The sequence below is a fragment of the Mytilus californianus genome, unplaced genomic scaffold (genome assembly GCF_021869535.1).
Source record: "Mytilus californianus isolate M0D057914Y unplaced genomic scaffold, xbMytCali1.0.p SCAF_2, whole genome shotgun sequence".
Lineage (NCBI taxonomy): Eukaryota > Metazoa > Mollusca > Bivalvia > Mytilida > Mytilidae > Mytilus > Mytilus californianus.
Window position 1 is genome coordinate 133,869,203 of NW_026262668.1, and position 24,838 is coordinate 133,894,040.

Consider the following 24,838-nt stretch of genomic DNA (forward strand, 5'->3'; position numbering starts at 1 on the left):
TAAACAATAAATTGAAACAAATATTTAAAGAAATTCGTGAATTGTACGTTTCATAAATAAGTACTCGTTTATATCATTTCACAGTACATTTAATCCAGAATATTTCTCGCTTCTTTCCCTGTTAAATATAAACTCATCATTTGAATTATTTTCCGGTTGAACAAATATTTTTTATTTCAATAACAGAAATTCGTGATTTCTATTTATACCGTTATTTTACAAAATAAATACAAATCTGAGCCTTTAAAGTTTGATGACCAGAATATTATTAATCTTATATAGCCTCTACATTGATACCCATAAAAAAAAAATTTCTTGTTTAAAGCAAAACATTTCCGAAATATTCAAAAAATCTATGAATTTCTATCATATTTTTACGTTTTTTACCCCCAAATCCTAAATCCAATCCTAATTGCATAAGCGTTACAAACATTTTTATATTTTGTCTCTTTTGAAGTGAACCATTTAACAATAAAAAGTCGTTCCAATTAACAAAAAAAAATTTTTGGAAAAATTTCAGAAATTTGAGATTTTTCATCATTTTTTCTCTTTTTGATCCCAAAACATCAAAAATTAACATAAATTACTTTTAAAAGTGTTTTTGTATGAGTCAGGTCCTATACTTCAATTTTATGTTGAAATTTTTGTTTTCTGAGAAAGGGCCATTTTCAACCCTTCGTGAACCTTTCATGAGTTTTAGTTTAAACAGGATGATGTGAATGGTTTTAAACAATATACATATTTATATATATATGCACTTTAGTGTGCTATATTATACAATTAGAAACCTCTTTGACTCTTTAACAAAATTCATATACATTCTTTCTTTAAAACTCTTTCATTTTCATCATTAGTTGATGGCGAATCACCGGAGGTTAAGATGTTCAAATTTAGCGGAGAGTTCTCAGGTAACCAGTTCAGATTATGAGATAGTTTGATTCTTATATTAGCATAATTAGGACATTAAAAAAGAAGTGATATGAATCTTCACGCTTATCACACCACAGCGACAAGACGGATCTGAAATGATATTGACTCTGTTAAGATCATAATTAATAAAAGAGCATCTAAGCTGAGTCAAAATGATGTAAAGTTTACGATTTCCAAATTCATAATGTTTAGTTCTTGGGCTTTTGCATTCAGTTTTATATTTTGAATTCGGTTTTAAATTTACCTAAAGAGTCAATGTTGCGTGTAGCCACATTAAGGTTATTCCACAGTCGTATAGCTGAATGACTCTTATATAAACAGCAATACATGCCCTTTTCTTGATTTAGGTATTTGAATTTCACTGAGTTTCAAACAATAGACTCGATTATGAAATTCACGACAAAAAGGATAATTTTTCGTTCTCCATTTATTTCCTTTTTTTGGACGTTGATGATCCGTTGGTCCCATCTTACGGTGTGTATATATCCCAACTCGTTCACTATGCCAGTATCTGTAGTGATGGTATATATTTCAACGAACATTATCTATGTATTACGAATAAATTATTACGTCATTGATTTCAATACTATAAATTACTTAAAACATTTACTAATTTTTTTTATAGATACAATGATAGGTGTTCACCTGTAAAAAAATTGATACAAAAATATGGTTGCCGGTTAAGGTTTTGTGTTTTCGCCTTTCATATTCTATAGGGCGAAAACGCAAAAACGCGAAGTGGAAAACGCGAAATGGTTTCACTTCTCGTTTTTTTTTTCGCGTTTTCGCCAACTCGTTTTCGCGTTTTCGACTTCACGATTTCGAGTTTTCGCGTTTTAACTTTGGTCTGATTTGAGAATGATTAACAATTTGTAGATGACCTAACTGGATACAAGAATTTGTATAGTATCACCTGGGACTATACTATAATAGTCCCAGGTATCACAATACAAATCCTTGCTGGATAGTATTATTTTTAAGTACTATTAATTGTTACAACGAGTGATTACGTATATACACTATCTGGTAAAGATAACTGGTAGCACTTGCCGGTTTTTTTTTATTACAGGTGGGCTAAACGAAATTCCAACGCAAAATGAGTTATACGATAATAATTTAATTAAACTAATTTCATTTTCAATTTATAGTATGTTAAACATATTTTACAGTGACAATGAATTATCATGAATTATTTAAATTCTTGACTATTTTATTAAATTGTTACTGTTTACGATTCAGTCATTTACTTCTAGTTTTCCATAGAGATATTATTTGCGTTTTTTGATTTCACAAGTTATATTTCGTAGCCCAACCATACTTTCACACATATCTGATCTTGTTCGTCTTGAACTTTTGTACGTGCTTTACAACAAAATGTTGATGTCTATTCAGTAATGTGACATCTTGATTTTTCAGATCACACAAAACTTCACAGCTATTTATAAAAGTAGGAGTTACGACTGACTTATACAGTTTCACGAGAACTAATGGATTCGTATTATCAGCTTTTAAGTTGGCAATTGCAAAATAAGTGTTTCTACCCATCCTACAAGCTTTTGTCGTTCTTGTAAGTGCGTTTAATTTTCCAATTAGTTCTATGCCTAGATAGATATGGCTTTCTACAACAGGTACAGATCCTTGGTTTATTTTCCAGCAGCATAGTCTGTTTTTATTGAAGATTATGAAAATTGAATAATACATGATTTAATATATGTCCGCTGAACTGAAACCGACATTTATTAACCAACCATTTGGTAGGGATATTAAAAGATTAGACACATTCATAAACAGGTTGTTGATATGTAAACTGGTACGATTAACTTAAACTGGATAAAAGTCCAAGTCAAGTTTGTCAGTCAATAACCCAGTTTACACTAATAACCTCCGGAAGAATTTTGTTTAATCCTTAAAATTCTCAACTCAAACATAATCTTTTTTTTTCTTTCAGATTCAGCTTTTTTGTTTAGGATCACCAGGATTCCATTCTAATAATGTGGGTATGGATTGAAGGAAATGTTTCATGACTTCATTCAAGGGTTTCCAATATCGCTTTAAGTAATTCATGCGACGTCAATAATTCAGTATGTTCAATTACCTCAAGCAAGTCAGGTATTGACTTTTTCTTAACAGAAAGAATACAATTGAGAATGGAAACGGGGAATGCGTCAAAGAGACAACAACCCGTCCAAAGAGTAGAAAACAGCCCAAGGCCACCAAAGGGTCTTCCACACAGTGAGAAAATCCCGCACCCGGAGTCGGGCTTCAGCTGGCCCCTAAACAGTAATGTATACTAGTTCAGCTAAAATGGACGTCACAATAAACTCCGAAAAATATAAATGAACCAAAATAAAAAAAAAAACATACAAGAATAACAGAGGCCAGAGCTTCCTGACTTGGAACAAGCGCAAAAATGCAGCGGGGAACTTAAAAATGTTTTGTGAGATCTCAACGTACCCTTCCCCTATACCTCTAGCCAATGTGAAATAAACAAACACACAGCAATACGCACAGTAAAACTCAGTTTAAAAGAAGTCCGAGTCCGATGTTAGAATAGGTAACAGAAAAAACTAAGCAAAATGACAATGATGAACATAAATTAACAAAGGACTGCTAGCAATTACTGTCATGCCAGACCTCAATTAAACTGATTGAAAGATTATGTCTTCATCATATGAAAATCAAGCACAATCCCTCCCGTAACGTTTTTCGTATCATACCATCATTAAAATATACGAGAAGAACATAACCCGTATCATGTCAACAACTGGTTTTAGAAGTATGGTAAGCATGATTATCGCTATTTTACGAAATTTTCCTTTGATCTTGCTGACTGATAATTTCCTTTCTCGGCGGAGTCGAGTGATATGGAAAATTATCGCTAGAAACTTAGCAACACGTGCCGTTGTCAATGAAATTAACAACGTTGTCATAGGTAAAATAGCGATAAACAGATTATCATTGGTCATCTCAACTCCATTGCTTTTCTCACTTTCGCCGTACCGGCTCAAGCGAGAAAATCAATCTCGTTGAGATGACCAACGATAATCTATAAAGATATACAGAAAGAGTTTTTTTTATCATGTCTCTTTTGTATTGAGTAGGTTGTGTGAGGAGTTTGTAGTTTCATCAAATAAAAAGGCGAATGAAACAACTTGTCGTTGAAAATAGTCATAATGTCTTAAGAGATTAGAAGAAATCAAAAGTCAAAACTGTAGAAGCATTTATTGTATATGATATCGAATATACAAAATTGACACTATACGTAAATAGTGAATCGAATAAAGTAATACCTTTGACATACAATTAGTTTCTATGTCGTGATCAATTATTTGTCTCAGAAATAAAAAACAACACAAACTTAGAATAGGCGAATTTGTCATGGCTTTAATTTCACAACAACATCATAACAACAATCAGATTTTCAAGAGGCCAAAGAATAAATCATTCAATGACAATACAATTATGTTTTTCATTGATTCAGTAAAGGGCAACCAGAACTGAAGAAGTGGTAACTGGGCTTCCAGCACTTAAATAAGATAAATTCCGCCATACACATTGATTGTTCAAATGGATCACAGCACCATCCATCTTATATCATAATGATCAAATTATTATTCTTCAAAGCCATGACGATTTGGTAAAGACTGCATACAGAATCTGTAATTATAAAAAATATCAGCTGCAAACAAATAATTTTTAGGGAAGGGTGTGGTGGGTTATTTTGTCCTTCCACTCCGTCAACAGTTTGTTAAACAATGAAACAATATATATGTCCGAAACAACTGGTTTTGTTATTGTTTAAATTCCCGCCTTTTAATGCACGAGCTAATTGCGTATCGATTGTGTACAGAAAAATATATAATATAAAACCAGTTTAATATGTCGCTTGCAACAATCAAAACTTTAAAAAATGGAGATAAATCAAATACTTATCAATTCAATAAATAAATTTAATTCATATTGTTCCGTTCATAATTGATTGTGAATGTTTTAAGTTCGAATGATTTCAACCAGCTAAGTGTATATCAATCTAAGGTTACAGTGCCTTAGATAAAAATTCAGACGAATTAATTTATTTAAAATAATGACGTTCTATTAAAAATGAAATTATTTTTATCATTACCAAAATATAGACTTTAAACTGTACCTTTTGATAACATGTGTCATCGTTGTGTACATAGGGAAGTCAACATATTTAATGCACGATATAAAAATGATATGAATTGCACAAAAGTACAATAATAAAATGATGATGGATTTTAACGTTTGGCTTTATCTACTAGTACTCTTGTGTTTTATACATGTAAGTAAACAAACGTATGATGTAAAATAATACACTTTTTACAATCGAATAAAATGGAATCTGTGATTGTGATGAATAGAGGAAGATTAACAGATAATAAGATAGCACTTATGTCTACACAATCAGTCTGTGTTTTTTGTACTTTGTACTTAAATCTGCAAATTTTGAGACAGATTGGCAATTATTGAGTTAGAATGTTTACCTAAATAAAGAAACACATTCTTTATTCATTTTTTTAACTTAGCCGTTTAAGGGGAGATAACTTATATATAATTTTTTTTTAATACTGAATACATGTAAATGAAATTATGCACGACTTGTAGCTTGGAAAAAAGAACTTTTGTTATATTTTTGAAAAAAAGGCATGGTTAAATTTACATTTTGGCAAAGTATAAGAAAATTCAAACACATCAAACGAATGGATAACAACTGTCATATTCCTGACTTGGTACAGGCATTTTCTTATGTAGAAAATGGTGGATTAAACATGGTTTTATAGCTAGCTAAACCTCTCACTTGAAGAGATAGCGGTAGAATTCGAGTTAAAGTATTTTTATACCACGTTAAATGGGACATTATTAGTTACATAGGCATTTTTTCGTATCAGATGTATTATCAGCCCAAGGTTCAATATCAGCCCAAGAGCCTAAGGATCGAGGTTTGATAAAACATCTGATATGAAAAATAACGTTATGATCTTTTTATCATATGCTTTCAACATGGTTGTAAAGCTAGCTAAACTTCTCACTTGAAGAGATAGCGGTAGAATTCGAGTTAAAGTGTTTATATCACGTTAAATGGGATATTATTAGTTACATAGTGTGCTAGTGACCTAATACGATAGTTTAAACATATTTTATTGTTCAAAATGACAAATGGATCAGACACAAGTTTTACAACTTATAGTAACGTCTTCTCCAAAACAACAAGAAATATAAACATTAATTAATGAACACATCAAATATTTCATACTAACAAATAATTTAACCATAAAGACATGAAAACAAAAGGAAACTTGTTGAAGCGAATCAATGGATTTTAATCGAGTGCATCTTTTTTCAGTATAAATAAGAAACAAACGCACCGAATTGTCAGTGTGGAATTATTTATGCGCAAATCCTTTCTTGTGTAGACAACTTTAGAATTGAGGTTCATCATAACAAATGGACAAAAATGGCTGTATTTACACCTCAAAAACTACTCTGAGTACAGACTAACCTATGCAGTTGGAAAAGTTTTAAGGCCTGGCATCCACTAGATATATAAAAGTTAAATGCATTTTGTTTTTCAGAAAGATAAAATCTTTTTTGGATTTTTTTCGTTCCTGCAAAAGGTGTTAAAATAAACAAACACCTCAATTGGTTTTGATACTGTCCACTCAGTTACACCCTTTAACTCACCTATAGTTGTGTAGATATCTATTGTCTGTCTATTGTCCATGACAATCAATGACAATCAATACAATTCAATACACAATGACCATTTTTTCATTCCTGTAGAAGGTGTTTTTACCTGAGAGGGAGCATCTCAAAGTTGTATCCCAAGTTTATTTTTACACCTTCTGTAGGAATGAAAAAATGGTCATCAAATTAAAAAAAAGATTTTATATTTTTGAAACACAAAATGCATTTAACTTTTATATATCTAGTGGATGCCAACTGCACAGGTTAGTCTGTACTCAGAGTAGTTTTTGAGGTCTAAACACAGCCATTTTTGTCCATTTGTTATGATGAACCTTAATAATTGTGCGTGTGTTTCTCATAATAATGCGTAGGATCGTAATATAAAATGCAAGTTTAAGGAAATGATGTAAACTACACAATAATGGTAAGTATTGATTTGTAATTTAATTTTATATTCTTTCGTTAAAATCCATTGAATCGTTATTGATAACATAACATAACAGTAGTTATTCATCAAGATCATTCGATTATTGCCATTACATGTATATAAAAATATCTTTAATCACATGTGTTGTTTACAGAATTAAGGTTGTCAATGCAGAGAAAAACGTTTGGTATTTTTTATATACTTTTGAACAGATAAACAAATAATTTTATTTTCTTCAGTACTTGATGCATCATCACCAAATAATAATAAATCGATAGTAATATTGACATTAAAGACATTAATTTCGTTTAACATCAGATTTCTATAAGTTGAAAAATTAATACAATATAGTAAATAGTGTTCAACATTTTCATTGATAGAACCACATGAACAATTGGCATTTTGTATCAAATTTGCTTTGAACAAGTCAGCATGCAGAGCACTACATCTGTTACGCAGCCTTGTGTGTAAAACAGAATACATACGATCTCCTGAGGAACCATATCTCAGAGATTTATTATTTCTATAGTATAGTTTATGCAAATTTAATTTGAAAAAGGAAAATGTAGGAATCTGTCTAATACTTAAGTCCAAAGATTTCCACAATGCAATAGATGACGGAAAATAAGACTGTTGATAAGGAATGAATGAATGAATGAATGCTGAATGAATGAATGAATGAATGCTGAATGAATGAATGAATGAATGAATGAATGAATGAATGAATGAATGAATCTTTACTAATATCTGATACAAATTACGGAACCAAATCGTGTAAATAATCTGGCGCTTGGTTATTAATAATTTTATAAAATATAGCTAATTCTTTAACCTCCCTTCTGACGCTTACTTTTTCCCATCCCGTCTCTACATAGATACTTTTCCGGCTAGCGTAACTTGGTAATCCCGTAGCTATTCGAGCAGCCTCGATTTGGATATTTTCCAACCGATCAGAATTTACTTGCAGACAGTTACCCCAGACTTCTGATGAATACTCCAGAATTGGCCGAATAAAAGTCATATAAATGTTTTCCAAATATTCCTTCTTAAGTCTAAATTAAGCTGCTTTGAAGTTTTTTCTATCAGCTTATCAATATGCTTACTCCATTTACAATCACTACTAAATATGACACCAAGATGTTTATGCGTATGAACTGGCTCTAATGTAACACCGTCAAAATCAAAAGAAAAATTACTTTGTATAGTTTTCATACTGAATATTATAATATCGGTTTTATTTGGATTAAACTTCACTAGCCATCTTTTTGACCACTCACTTAAATAAACAAGATCTGTGCTGATTAAATTTCTTAAAATGGATTCAATAGGGGCAGAATGACCTATTGAGGTATCATCTGCAAAAAGCCTTCCAAATCCAGAAAAAAACCATCAGCTGTATCATTAATATATATCAAAAACAATAATGGCCCTAATACCGAACCCTGAGGCACACCGGCGTTTAATTTTCCAAATTTTGAAAGTGAATCTTTTAAGACGACTTTCTGAGATCGTCTACACAGGTAGCTTTTTAGCCATCACAGCAAATATCCTTTCATACCACATTTTTCAAGTTTGTATAGTAAAGCCTTAATCCAAACAGTGTCAAAAGCTTTACTAATATCAGCAAATGTAATGCTAGTTACTAGCTTATAGCTTATTATTTAGCGCCAATAACATTTTGTTGTAAAGTGCAATCAATTGATGCGTAGTGGAATATCCTGGAATGAATCCAGATTGATACTTATACAACAGTTTATTTTCATGTAAATGGTTAAAAATATTTTTGAAAACGATTTTTTTCTAATACTTTACTCACACATGACAATAAGGAGACAGGCCTGTAGTTGGAAGGTAATGATTTGTCACCACTTTTGATTAAGGGAATAACATGCGAAGGCTCTTGGGGTGATATTGACCGAGGGCTGATAAAACATCTGATATGAAAAATGACATGTTATGATCTTTTTATCATATGCTTCAACAATGGAGAAAATAACAGTTTTACATATTGATCCTTTTTAGTGGTTCTCAAGTAGAAGTTCAAAAAGTGAAAAGTTTACGGACGTCGGACGTCAAATGTTATACATCCGATATGAAATCTTTCTTTCATATGCATGATATGCCTCAACAGAGGGGAAAAACAACAGTATAATATATTTTTATAAAAAAAATCAACAAAACAAAATGAAAACTGTTTGGAAGGTCAACATTTGTTAAGTAACTTTCTAAATTATGCTGGAAACATTGAAAAAATGAATTTATTCGCTATGCCCGTGTCTGTTGTGACATTTTTGATTTTAATGAACGTAATCTCTGTATACTGGTAAACTTTTTAAGTCAGGGATTTCGTTTCCACAAATTACTTAAAATTTTTACTAAATTCTTCCATAGATATAAAGATTTGGTTTTGAAGTTTGGTTGAACCTGTAGAAAACTTATTTCAAACGGGATAGCACATCCTCATTTTTACGGAGATGTTGTTTACCGTGCCCGGAAATTTAGAAACGATCCTGGTAAACTTATCGATCCTTTAAATAAACTTTTTCTAAAAGTTTACCAATTCAACACTGTAATTAGATCTTTGAATATTGTTTTTATTGGTATTAATATTGTTTTTTTTATCAGTAAATTAAAAGCAAACTAAATGTCATTGTTATATACATATGCACATTTATGGATCTACAATCTGTCAATACCTGTATCTAGGCATTGCGCAAGGTCATGTTTTTCTCTGACTGTTTATGACGTCTTTACACTAAATCCATTGGATGTTGGATGTGTACTGATTGATAATTTAGTCTTAGATGCATGATTTTTTTTAGTTGTTATTGGCTTTGAACTAGCTGTCAGTAACTGCGAGTACTCTCAGATCTGTACGTGGTGTCTTTTTGTTGTTGGGATGTACAAGTACCCGGCCACGTCCACTCTGTGTTTTTGTTAGATGTATTTCTATCTGTATCCATCTGATGAGTTAAGCCTTTTTCAGCTAATTTTTATAGTTCGTTCTTATGTTGTACTGTTACACCACTGTCTCAGGTTATGGGAGGGTTGCGATCCCTCTAACATGTTTAACCCCGCCGCATTCTGTATGTATGTGCCTGTCCCAAGTCAGGAGCCTGTAATTCAGTGGTTGCCGTTTGTTGCCCTGTTACATATTTGTTTTTCGTTCATTTTTTTGTACATGAATTAGGCCGCTAGTTATCTCGTTTGAATTATTTTACTTTGTCATTCCGGTGCTTTTTATAGCTGACTATGCGGTATGGGCTTTGCTCATTGTTGAAGGCCGTACGGTGACCTATAGTTGTTAATTTCTGTGTCATTTTGGTCTCTTGTGAAGAGCTGTCTCATTGGCAATCATACCACATCTTCTTTTTTATATTTATTGTATCATTTGTTTTTTTTCCTTTTTTTTTCATTTTACATAATATATTTTCCTGTTTCCTATTATAATTGTTTTTACCCTACTTTGTTATGTTTTTAACTGAAAACGTACCATTAAGGTGTATTTTCCGGATTTTGCCGAGTAACGCCGGAATGCCACGTGCGATAACGTTACGGAAAGGCATGTGATAATAGCTGGAAGCATGTGATAAATTTTTCATATCAGCCCGCTAAGCACCAATTCGGAAAATATGGAATTCACGTAAATTTAATGCTATTATCATACTGTAAAAATTATAAGTTATTTACTCTAAGTATATGATAAAATGATAAATTACATGTTATTTTCCATATCAGCCCGGGTATTATCCCTCGATCCATATCAACCCTCGACTTACTTCTAGGCCTGAGATGGTGATCTCGGGCCGATATGGAAAAGGCCATGTATTTATCTGTATATAATCACATTGTGTCACTTCCTATATACAAGGTGATAGGACGTGCCGCTGGAATAACAGAACCCCAGCGGCACCCCATATCAATTAAGTATTGAAGTGCCCCCCCCCCCCCCCCTCCTCGAGACTGCAACTCTATGCTTAAGAACTTTGGCGTTGTCGTGACATTTATATATGCTGATCTGATAGTTGTCAAAACTATCCTGATAAAATCTTAACACGTTCTGGTTTAAGATAAATATCCAATAAGTTTGGATTGGTACAATGTATGTTCTAATTCGTTTTGCTGTGTTTAGTACTTTATTGTTCGAGCATTCAACTGTATCAATGGTCCTGCTACACACTTTTTCCTCGACAGTCAAATTATTAGTAGTTTTTGTCAGTTTCGTTTTCTTCTTTCATTTTTAATGATAAGGCAAAAGATACCAAACGGATATTCAAAATGCATAAGTCGGAGAGATACCGACTACGCCTTTGAAAAAAATAAAAACAAAAATTTTTACAAAACAGTTCATTAACTTATAAATCTAAAGACTTAGAAAACAAACCCCAACAAAAACTAGGGGTTAATTCATCAGGAATTACTATATGAGTTATAAAAGTAATGTATATAGAAGAAAAAACATTTCGACATTTTAGCTCGATGGATTTTACTCTGGTAAACAAGATGTTATAAACTGTATTTCAATAATAAATATGAATCAGATATAGTCGGTTAAAGAGATCATCAGAGCTCGAGTTTTCTTTGTTATAATGCACATATATGCCGACTTGAAATAAAACTGACTGACTGACAGGACTGGACCGACCGACCGACCGTGGATTCTCTAGATAGCATTTATTGCCTGGGCTATCTATATCTATTTAGCGGCTAGGCTAGCTATACGTTCAGTAGTCAGAATCTACGTAGCTACGATATTGAACGCAGCCCTGATAACACATTTATGCACGAAAACATGTAACGCATGATTATTATGTTATCAGTGTTATTCGGTCACGATAGTGCATTTTTCATTATTTGAATTCTTGTATTAGTTATTCCTTTTATTACATCGTCGTTCATGCCAGCAAAGTAGGTGGTGAAAGGAAACAACTTTTTGTTGTTTTCCAATTTGGTTGATATAGTATAGTATATTTCCAGTCGTTCAGTTGGTATAGTCGAGCGTTTGGTTTTGTCATGTTTTATGGACTTCCCCGTTTTGAATTTACCTCGGAGCTCAGTGTTTTTGTTAATATATTTTCTACGTGTTTTGCCTTCCTTTTGATGTAATTTCGTCGATAACGTTTTGACAACTATTGTTGTAAGACGTCAATGGATCGAAAATACAGAATCATTTTAACTCTGATATCTCCGTATTTATTTGACTGGAAAATCACAGTATTTCATTGCAACTATGTAATTAAAGGTTTTTCTGGAGTTGTATGATTTTTTAACAGAGGTTTATAAATCGACTTACATAGAAGTGTAATTATTTATCAGCAAAAAGGTCACCAAGATTTCGTTAAATGAAATCTGATACCCTGTATTCATCATGTTTTTCAATAACATATGAGCAAATCGTTGAAAAAAACCACCTCCTCCTAAATTATTGAAAACTATCATTCTGCATTGACAATAGATATATAGGTATATCTTTCAGATAGAAAACAGACTGTGTTGCAAAGAAAAAAAACTGGACAGGGAGTAATGTCCTCATTCAGCTTTCTTTTGAAACCTTTAAAGCTTACAATATCTTTTACTTTTCATCAAGTAAATTCCATTTTTCAAAAGTATGTGAGATACAACTGCTTTGGGTCGACCTTACGTAGTAAATTCCATTTTATTCCGCAGCCTATACTGGACATGAGTGTTTGTATACGAGTAATATAATTGGGAAAACCTTTAGAGATAGTTTTATGAAGAAATAAATTTTTTTTCTATCTCCTACTATAGAGAATCACAACCTGATTCTGTATACAATTTCCATCTTTGTGTTTCCTAGACGTAAATGTTTTTAATGCTATTAGATTTTCCTTTATTTAGGTGCATGGTGACAGCAACACAATACTGGACATACATTTAGCTGATCTCACAACAGACAACAAATTGTCTAATGGACAATGTTGTCAAGGTGCTACTCCAGTCAAACGTGAATGTGCAAAACCCTGTCATATTGTAATGAAACTATGTTATGGGTAAGTTTTTATTTAGTTCTCTTTTTCATTAAATTTTAAGAAAATTCATAAAAAAAATATATGTTATCAATATATACGGATTCTACTTATTGATTGATTATTTGGTGTTTTATTGCCACTTTCAGCATTATTTGCAATTTCATGGCCGCCAGTTTTTTTTTTCTTTTGGCGGAGGAAGCCGGAGTTCCCGGTGAGGAAAACTGGTAATCCTAGTCAATTAAGATTGGAGTCTAACGCATCTGCCACCAAGGAAGGTGAATGTGGTAAATTTTATTAAGATTTAAATATAAAAATTCCGTATCTTTCCGCATAAAAGAGCCATGCTAATGTGTACAATTCTATTAGTCGTATACCACGGCTGTCATTTGGTAAAAGCAAGCAGTTGATGAGATAAGCAAATCTGTATTTTAGACTGCTAGTAGTAATTAACTCCCGTCGTTTACGGTCAAAACAGAATACATCGAGGAGTAGAGTTTAAAATTGATTGATCACCTTAATTAATGGGGGAGCGGGGTCCCCGGTCCTCCTTATATAGTTCCATTTATGGTTAATCTAGACTTTTTACCGGTTCCAACACAAATTTTGTCTAGTTTGATGGCCTGCAGTCCCCCCGTTTTTTAAAATCCTGGATCCGCATCTGAAACGGTTGCTGTTTTCAAGTATTTTGTCACTTTATCGTTAATCGTCAATTGTTCATTGTAAAACAAAGACATATGAAAGAGGCCGCAGTATCCACTCTACGATTTTCACCAATAAATTGGTTGAAATATGTTTTCAAGAATATATTTGTATATAAAATACGAAGGACAGCTATTATGGTGCAATTTTTAACGCTCTTTTCGCGTTAATTTTGCTTTTTATCAAGATGTTGAAGTATGATCGGTCCGACATAAACTTATTTAAAACCTGCCCACTATGACTAACCTAATAGATACGCAAAAGTACATATTGATTAAGAAGGCTTGCTTACCAAAAAACATGTGTTCATAGTAGACCGACAACTTAGACGAATTCGAAGGGAAAATAAGATAGTATAGAAGTTTGTAATTCGGTATATCGAGAAAAATGATCGTGAAAGAACAGTAACGGTGGTCAAGTATTGCGATCGGATCGTGAAAGATCTGGTATGGGGTCGCGAAGGAATTCTTATAATCTTTAAGGAAAAACTTTAAAAAAGATAAAACATTATGATCAGTATCTTAGAAAATCAGAATTAAAATTATTACCGTTTTTTACAAAACTACAAAAGGCAGATTGCTCTTCAGCATTTCAATAACATAAAAAAATGCAAACAAACATAATTGATTTATTATATGAACACATAGACACATAGACACATATCAGTGTATGTTTGATCGTGTTAAAAAAAAAAGAAGAATTTTTTATGGATTTTTCATAGTGTTCTAACTTCTATGTTAAACTGCGTTCTACAGTAACAACCATCCTAAATATCAGATCAGTACCAGACACTCAAACCTGGCAGTGTCATATATACAATTTCTGGTATAAATGAGGAGACACTATTTTTATTGATTACTATATGATTTTTTACAATATGTTCCACACCTTTGTTTTCGGATAGCAGCAAAAACTCAAAACAATAGAGGAAACAGTAGGTGCATTATTGCATTATGTGGTCTTGATAAGCGAGATGGTTTCTGAAAACCTGTATGTACGGACTTGGTGCAGAAAGTACACTTCAGTTGTGTTCATTAATTCTTTCTGTGAAAATGTTTTCTTCCTAGACTCTAAAAGGTCTAGTTAAAGTAACATAATTTTTTTTTTATCAGCATGAAAATGATTCAAATACGAAGGTAAATCTCATTCGATTTTTCATTATTAAACTTTGAAATAAAAAAGGTATAGCAGAACAATTTTTATTTCAAAGTTTTTAATATGTGGATTTAAATATAAATGAAAACTGGAGGATGCAGTTTTTTTTTTTTTTTGTATAAAAATGAACAGTGTTGTAATTGACATTAACATAAATTAAGAAATTAACGAAAGAATGATATAAGTTGAAAATCGAATCGGCCTTGTGAGTTTCACCCCTTTACATAAGTAAACACATGTACAAATGAATGACTAATTGCACTAAGAACTCTTCAGAAGGCAGAACAGATGGTTAAAAAAAAGGTCAAATCCACCTACAAGTAGCACCATAATGCAGGCATTAAATTTTGGTATACTCATTTTTATTTGGCAATCTGGATGAAAACTGTTTGGTTCAGATGTAAATACAAGCTTTAATATCGTTTTTACAGGTTTGACAACATACCTGTATGCTGCTTTAATAATTCTTTGATTGTGTTGACAGTTTCAATCATCTTACCTTATAGTTCATATGCAGATGTGGGTTTTATATTTTTAAATATAAATTTCAAAAAGAATGCATTTGCGTAAAAATGAACTGAGCTCAATTTAAAGAACTTTAATCATACATTTAGACCTTGAGAGCTCAATCCAGTGATATACTTTGTTATTACTGGCCACTGAGGAGTTACCGTTACCAAACTTGCCAAACTACATGTATCCAGTTCAAAACATATACAAAGTTGTGGTAAAAATAGTCAGTACATGTAATGTAACAAGTAGTTGTCGCAACATGCACAAAATAAAGATATGCTATGTGTGGTTAAAGTCATCAAGTTTGTGATAAGACTGTCTGAAATGCTGGCTAACTGGTATGAGTGGCTCTTTGAGATATCACTTCTATTGCCATTGGGGCGTTTGTGGAAAGGCTGCTTTGACTTAATAACATACTTGAGGCCACAAACCGTTGTAAATTGTGAAATGTTGTATCAACTGAGCAAACATATCATTATTTTAGAGCATCTAATGTTGATGTCATTTCCTTGGTCTAATTTGTTACGTTCATTCTTGTTATTTTTATTTTGTCGTATTATTTAACTAAGACGACCCTTTATTCACCAAATATCTAAATTGAGTATTGACGATGGATGGCGAGTGAGGTAATGATACTCTCTCAGTTCTTAAAGTTCTTCTCGGGGAACTGAACTATGGCAGTAGGATTAAAAAGATAATAAAGATGTTTATACTTGTATTAAATAAACATGATGTAAAGCAACAATAACAATATACAATATCAACAAATGTAAACTTGTCAAAAAGGTAAATCAAATTCAACAGTTTATAAGTTTAACAATAACAAAATAAATATCTGAGGAGTATAAAAATTACTTACATTTCAGGACAAATAGTATTCGAGTGGACCCAAAGCTTGTAACTAGTTTTTATACGCCCGTCAAAATTTTGACGGGACGTATTATGGTATACAAATGTCCGGCGTCCGTCTGTCTGTCTGTCTGTCTGTCTGTCTGTTTGTCTGTCCGTCTGTCCGACGTCCACATGTCGCACCGTAACTTGAGAACGACTTACCCAAATTTCATCAAACTTAACATAGTTGTTTCTTATGATGGTTAAACGATCTGTATACCTTTTGATGAAAATAAGATTAAAACTTTTTGAGTTACGGGACTTTGTAACTAAAACAGTGGGTGTTTTTTCACATGTCGCGCCGTATCTCAAAAATGATTTATGATTTTTGATGATGATTCAAAATTTTATTTTAGAGTTATTGAGTTTTTTGTAAAAAAAGGGGGGGGGGTCACATGTCGCGCTGTATCTCAAAAACGATTTATGATTATTGCTTAAAACTTTACACACTTCTTAATTATATTCATCTAAAGATCTGTATATTTTTTGGTGACGATTCAAAATTTTTTTTAGAGTTATTGATTTTTTTATAAAAAAAGGGGGGTTTTCACATGTCGCGCCGTATCTCAGAAACGATTTATGATTATTGCATAAAACCTCACACACAAGACGACGGGCGTATCATGCGATCGTGGCGCAGATGTTTATGAGATTGACCTATTATTTACATCTTCTGGTTTGTTTCTGTAACTATATATTTAATTTAAATTAAAGTTAAAGATTGTAAAAGAACACGCTGTGGTAGTAAACAGGAAACAGGACTTTCAATGTTATAGTTTACTATACTACATTTATATCTATAATACTAGACAAACTATTTATCAGTATCAACTGATTTAGTATTTGAGCCTTACTTTAGTTACTGGTCTAAGGACAAATTGTGTTTTGAACTTAGACTTTATAAATAAATTAATTATTTCCTGTACAAAAGTTATATATAACTTTTCTTTCTTCACAAAATTTTAAATATACTAAGAAGTTTTCCAAGATAAATTAAAGTTAATTACAAATATAATTGATAATTTATAAAGATCATCAATTATAACTTAAATTTACTTAAACAATATTTAAAAAAAATAACTAAATTTAATCCAAGCACATTTAAGTTAGTTAATTAACATTAGTCTTATAGCGAAATTGTTACATTCCTCCCCCCTAAGAATCAATATATAAGAAAAATATTTAGACTTGTTTATATATGTATATATATATATATATGTTTAAAACAATTTAGTTAATCATCAAATAAATGAAATATAATAACTAAATCTATAAAATGAACAATTTCCGACCCCCCATAAATAAATAATTCAAAATAATGCCCAAATACACACATGAATGTCCAAAATTATTATAGTCAAATTTTCTTCTGCCATCCGGGTTTCTTTTTCAGTTGCATGACTTGGACTCCCTTCATGTTTGGCATTTCTAAAATATGGCCACATGGTCACAAGGTACTTTGGAGTTTTGGAAACAGTTCCTTACTATTTAACTTCTTCTTCAAAATAAGTCTTTCTTTTCTGGCTTCCTCTCTTGCCTAAATATTGACTTTTGGTTTACATATTCTTTTCACCGTATCTCCAGGATTAATATAGTTCATAATATCAACTAATTTTGGAATAGTGTTTAAAAACATTTCATCATTACGGGCAACTAAATCTAATTTGTGAAAGTCACCTAAGTTTTGAAGCAGGTAGTATCTCCTCCCTAATTTCTTTTCGCACAATCGACACATTATGATTGTGGTTTTCTTCGTATGAAAACGGAGCCAATGTTTTGAATACATTCCGATGCTGTTGATGACAGGGTTTTCACACCCCTTTATATCACATGGCATACCGTCATCTGGCCAATAGTCAGGAATAGTTTCTGCCGAAGGTTAAACAAATTTAGCAACAGATATTTCAGACATGCTGAAAAAGAAGTTAAAATATAATAAGTTAAAACATTAAACATAATTTTTACTATAACTTTTTTCTAGGTAATTTTTCCTTAGGGTTTATACATCTTTCATTACAATTCAATGTTTGATTCACTGATGCAGTGCGTTCTACCGCAATATCTTTTTCTAATATGTGGCACGTTCTAAATCGTTGGCCCAGTTCAAACCTGTGTTTGAACTTTCTGTTACACATTGTGCATTTATACATAGGTATCTGTTCTAAATGTACAAGTTTCCAATGCTTTATGTAGCGAGAGAAGTTCCGATAAAGTACAGTAATACACCCCGTTAAATCACAACGCATGCCATTTTGTGGAAATTTTCCCCCTCAGATCATCATCTAGACGAAGTATTTCTCTATCTTCTATTACTATCATTTCGTCTGCTTCAGTCATAAGAAAAAATATTTTTTTTTTTTTTACTATTTTTTTTACTAGACTATTTAACATGTATGTGTGTATTCGTATCAATTTGTCTAAATAATTCTTATTTACAAAATAAAAAACTCAAGCAAACACAGGTACCGGTACTTTTTTGTGTATTTCACATTTTTCCCAAGTCCTGTATTTTGCTGACTGAACTAAATATCTTGTCATATATTGCTAACAATATAAACATATCTAACTCAACAATCATTTTAGAAGGCTTGAAATAACTGGTAACCCCTAATAAATCTTCGGAAGTTTCATTTAAGTTAAGATATAACATTTATTCAGTCCTCTATTTTATTTATAATCATGCATGATTTTATTTGTTATTTTTTATTTATTTATTATAATTTCTAGCTAAACCATACACCCCTACTTAATTTTGGAAGTGCTGTTTACATCAATAATTTGATATTTTATTAGCTTGTGATATTTAAATATACATTTAAAACTATTTCATAGCATCATATGTTTATTTAAATCTCATTCATTTTTAAAAGCTAAAATTATAACCCTTACTCTAAAATGCATTTAAATTATAAATTTACGCACATATACAAACACTCATTTGCAATATTGTTTTTTTATTTGTGATAATACAATACTCTTCTCATTCATTTATTCATTTTTTTTTAATTTTTAACTTATTTGTTCCTCTATTAATATACGTTAAATCTAATTGATTAATTTCATAATTCCTCGGCTGTGTATTTTTATGTGTTGGATTAAGTTGTTTTATGTAATGTATCCGTTTTTATTCTGTAGTTATTCCCCACTTCGGTTTTATCATGTATATCTATTATATAATCATTTTATAATTTACTGTTTGCAAAGGTATATATTATTCTAAATAATAAGGATGTTCTTGTCCCAGGCAACAAACCCTGGCCGTGTTGGGCGCAACTTTTTGGAAGTTTTGGTCCTCGGTGCTCTTCAGCTTTGTACTTGTTTTGGCTTTCGAACTTTTTTCATCTGAGCGTCACTGGTTAGTCTTGTGTGGACGAGACGCACGTCTGGCGTATTAAATTCTAAACCTAGTACCTTTTGTTAGCTATTATTCGTGTGTTTCTTTGTCCTATATGTTCTCCCATTAATTTGTATTGTAGTCATGTCATGTAATGTTGTCATTTTAATATTATATTTAACATTGCCATAAAAGCGGGAGGTTTGGCATGCCACAAAACCAGGTTCAACCCACCATTTGTTTCTTAAAATGTCCTGTACCAAGTCAGGAAAATGGCCATTGTTATATTATAGTTCGTTTCTGTGTGTGTTACATTTTAATGTTGTGTTTTTGTTGTGTCGTTGTTCTCCTCTTATATTTGATGCGTTTCCCTCAGTTTTAGTTTGTGACCCGGATTTGTTTTTATATCTATGGATTTATGAGTTTCGAACAGCGGTATACTACTGTTGCCTTTATTTATGTTTACATAGATAAAAAATACTTATCTGAATTTCAGATATTTACAAATATTTTCAATATCATCAATACATTATTACTGAACATCTTGTTCCATAAATCTTATTATCAATTCTACAGAATGTATGTTATCTTTGCAGTCAGTCAAATTAAAAGATTGGGTACTAAAATTATATTCCCAAACTTTTATACTCTACTACATGAAGTTAACAATAAAAAAAATATGATTATATATACAGGGCTTTCAATAACTTTTCATCGAACAGGCTGTTTACTATTTTGAAGCGGCTGACCCAAAAAGGGGGGTCAGGGGGGCTTCCCCCCCCCCCCCCCGAAATTTTTTTTGACCTTAAATTGAAAATGGTGCACTCTGAGGCATTTTCAAACTATTTACAAATGCATAAAAAATGGAGTTTCATAGGAATGTTATCTTTTTTTTAGCTTGTAACGTCAATCTTGTGATATTGCGTATTAAAATAAGACAAATAAAAATATATCAAAAATAATCTTGTTGTATTGCCAGATTTCGCAAAAAGTAAGAAAGCAACGGAGGATCAGCATAAACCATTAATATAGTCCGTTTGACTTATATAAATCTTCTGAAAATAATTCTTAAAAATTCATTTTTGCAAATAAACATTTTTTTTCTTGATGTATGTTAATGTATGATATATACGAACTCTGACTATGAATATCATAATTTTGTGCCAATAATTAAAAAAGTTACCCATTAGGTCTCTATGTTATTTCTATTATTTTCTATATAAAATACTTGATGGAGTAAGTATGAATAGTGTAACAGCCTTCCATTCAAAACAAAAACATTAGACATGTGTTTTAAACCTGTTTCATTGTATCATGTGACTTAACTCATTTAAATATCAAAGGACATTTTACATGTCATGAAAAATGACCATCATCTAAGTTTTTTAACAACTGGTATTATATGATTTTATAAATGAACTTCCATCTACAAAGATGTTATTTGTGGCAAAAAATATTATAATCAGATGTTTTATTTTGTTTTTATTCCTTACCAAATCTTAATTTTTGTTACCTTAATTTGATTATATATTTATATATATCTTATAAAAGAATATTAGGAAGCTTTTCATGCTTAAAGTATGATGACAGTATTAACAAAATGGAGAGCCTCTAAAAAGTTTCACCAATAAGTATTTACAGAATACATTTAATATTTACTTTTTTCTTGAAAAAACACAGCTTATGACTTTCAAAATACTGAATTTTGCATAAAACTACTTTGTAGTTTTTAAAAATGTTATACTAGTAATGTCCAGTGGAAAATATTACTAAGGTTACTCATAGAAATTGAACAATGAAAAATACAAAATCATGCATACAATAAGTTCAGTAATCACATGACATAAAACTTAAATGAAATCCAAGTTTGTTTGCTGGTCAGCGTTATTTAAATGAGAAAAGTCACATGGTATAACGAAACAGGTTTAAAGCACATGTCTTATGTTTTTGTTTTGAATGGAAAGCTGTTACACTATTCATACTTACTCAATCAAGTATTTTATATAAAAAAAAATAGAAGTAACATAGAGACCTAATGGGTAACTTTTTTGATTATTGGCCTAAAATTATGATATTCATAGTCAGAGTTCGTATATATCATACATTAACATACATCAAGAAAAAAAATGTTTATTTGTAAAAATGAATTTTTAAGAATTATTTTCTGAAGATTTATAGAAGTCCAACGGACTATACCAAGAAACAACATAAATACACACAAAGATAATCTATCCAAACATATTTCGTAGCCGACTTAATGGTATGGAGTTTTCTCATTGATGAAGGCCATACGGTTGACTATATTTGATACATCCACTTTATTTGAACTTTGGTAGATAGTTGTTTCAATGGCAATCATACCACATTTCCTTATTTTTTTTATATGAAACATAAGCTGCCATTGTCTGTTCATGTGCTATTGAAGACCAGGCTAGGATAAGCAAAACTTCCCACTTAAACCCTTACAACCTTCACGCTATATCTAGCACATTCAGAATATGCTGCACATAATTAAAAATATTTTTCAATTAAATGCACCATAAAGGGTGGATATCATTAGTGTTTAACTGGGAAATTTTGCTTACCCTGGCCATGCTAGGCATATAAACACACAGTGACAACTAATGTTAAATGTAGACAAACATATTGTGACATAGTCAAGACTGGAGAGGCAATGAAAAGAAATTGATTTGTTAGAATTTTTTTTCAGCACTTGAATCAAATCAAAAAAGTATCAGAGTGTCACATTGTCATAGTCAAACTCATCAGAGTCTTCACTCTCATTGTCATCTTCCTCACTGTCATAGTCAGCATCATCTTGGAAGCCAGTTAGATGGAGAAGCTTTAAAATGTGTGACATTTTTGTCCTCACTCGTCCCATTTCTTCTTCATCGTTTTCATTAAAATCGGCTTGGACACCTGTATCTGCAGTTTCCATCACTTCTGCAGGAGCAATTGTCACGACTTTATCTTTAGCAAGGCCCTTAAGTTTTCTCCTTGGTTTTGCCTTATACCAATTGTCAACACATTTATTGATCAGCTCTGTTGCCTCTTTCACTGGAGGTCCATTTATGGATACTTGTAGTAACCCTGAAAGCATGTTATCCTTCAGTGTACTTCGGAGGCGTGTCTTGATACGTTTCACTGCTGAAGCTCCACGTTCTGGCCAGGCATTGCTGACTAGCAAGGATAGTATTATTGCAGCCATATGAGATAATCTAGGGAAAATATACCCTTTGTCTGAAGGATTTCGTAGGTTCATTAATATTTTTAAGACAACATCTGTTGTCTTTTTCTCCTGGCTTGAAAGTACATTTTTTTTTAGCCTTAAAATATGGTACTTGTAGCTCATCCATTCAGCAGAAAGTTCATTCTTTGCCTCCTCATCTCCAGCTAAAAAGTGTGAGCCCAAATCATCTATCTTCTCATCTCCGTAATGCTTAAAGGCTGGTTCTATTTTATCTGGAAGAAGATAAGGGTCAAACACACTAAAAGCAGCCAAAAGTGGTGCTGCCTCATCAAATCTCTCATCCAAGTTGTTTCTTAAGGCCTCAACATACTTGGCCATCTTTCCTGTTGCTTCCTTTAACTGAGCCTCAGTGGGTGTTAACTCTAAAAATCCAAGTCTTTCGTTACCTTTGGTTTCTTTGACAATTGCTGTTTTGACTTTTTCAGTCAAACTACTGTCTCTTAGTGCGTCTTTAGCTTCCTGAATGCAAGGTTGTATACATGCATAATTAATTGTTCCGGCTTGAAACGTTTTGCTTAGCTTTGCAAGAATTGGCAAGATTTCTTTCAAAATGAAAATGCTGGTAACAAATCTGACATTTTTCATCTTCTTTAAAAGGCCTGTGGCAACAACATCTTTCTCAAGCAATGACAAGCATTGCATTATTGCTGGAAAGTCATCATAACATCCCTGAACTGCTGCGTTAAATGACAGCCATCTGGTTGAGCATGCCTTTTTTACTTTGTGGACAATTGAGATCCTTGAAGTTTTTGGTAGTTGTTCATTGCATTTTGCCATTTCCATCTGGACTCTAACCAATGTTGCAGTCCGTTTTGGAGAATCTTCAAAAAACTCCCAAAGATATCGAAGTATGTCAGATGTGTCAGCTACAAATTTACAGTCTTTGTTTGAATCTGTACATGCCAGCGCTAGGCGATGACATATGCAGTGGACTGACACAACTGTTCGATGTTCCTTTTTAATTCTAGCAGCAAGTCCATTCTTTTTGCCTGTCATGGTGCTGGCTCCATCAGTTACAAGTCCACACAACTTGCTTCCATTTATATCTTTTATACAGTCCTTTAGTACTTGGTGAAGAGTTGCACTGTCAGCTGATACAGAATTAGAAAGGACATCACGTGATTCCAAAAAGTTAACAACAGGGCTGCCAAAGTCGTCAAGGTACTGGATGAAAACGACCATTTGACATTTAACTGATATATCTGTTACTTCATCAACTAAAATACTGAATACAGGTGAATAATTCACTTTATTTACCATCTTCTTTCTTAACGTGTCCCCAATCAATAAGAAAATTTCCTGCAAAGAACCTTGGGATCTGTGATAAAAAAAACTTCATGGAATCAAGTCCAGACTGTTCAATTAGTGAAACGAGGGATACAAACTTCTTATTTGGTAGTTCTTCCTTCATAAGCCAGTATGCAGCGAGGAAAGCTTTTTTCTGGACATCCTCTCCAACTTTTTCTTTCTCTGTGATTTCTTTATGGAAATATGACACCCTTCTTGTCATTTCAGTTGCTATGGCTTCCTTGTGATTAGCATACTTTGCATGGTCATCAACTGCTTGTTTTTTGAATCGCTTGGCTCCTGTTACATAATGATTTTTTCCAGATGTTAGAATATTGTGCACCTTGCAGAGAAGACAAAACATTCCAACTCCCTCCTCATAAATGAGCCACCAATACCCAGACGACTCACAGTATGACATTTCTCTACTCAACCATTGATGTTGAAATTTGTCTCGTATACATTTCTGTGCGTCTTGGTCATTTTTGCTGATATTGACACAGCCTCTTTCTAAGCACAATTGGTGGTTATGAAGAAAATCTATTTTATCATCATGAAAACAGTTTTTAATAATTGGAATCACATCAGATGGAACACGTCTTAAAGTTTTTTTCACTTCAGTGTGTTCAATGTCAGAACTTTGGTATGATGATGAG

The 24,838-nt window shown here is 32.1% G+C and overlaps 1 protein-coding gene across 1 annotated transcript; it reads right to left on the reverse strand.

Annotated features, from left to right (window-relative positions):
- Nucleotides 1–22,379: 22,379 nt before the first annotated feature.
- Nucleotides 22,380–24,603, reverse strand: LOC127727823 (zinc finger protein 862-like). Its single transcript, XM_052234938.1, has 2 exons — nt 24,581–24,603; nt 22,380–24,228 (listed from the first exon to the last, which is right to left on the reverse strand). Exons 1-2 carry the CDS (start codon nt 24,601–24,603, stop codon nt 22,380–22,382), a joined length of 1,872 nt encoding a protein of 623 aa, XP_052090898.1.
- Between the last annotated feature and the right edge of the window lie 235 nt (nt 24,604–24,838).

Bases quoted from the DNA above. Each gene is read 5' to 3' on its own strand.
- LOC127727823 (XM_052234938.1), bottom strand. From the start codon at position 24,603: ATGTCATACTGTGAGTCGTCTGG. The intron at 24,229-24,580 runs GTATTGGTGGCT...GATTCCATGAAG, and splicing joins TCATACTGTGAGTCGTCTGG to TTTTTTTTATCACAGATCCC.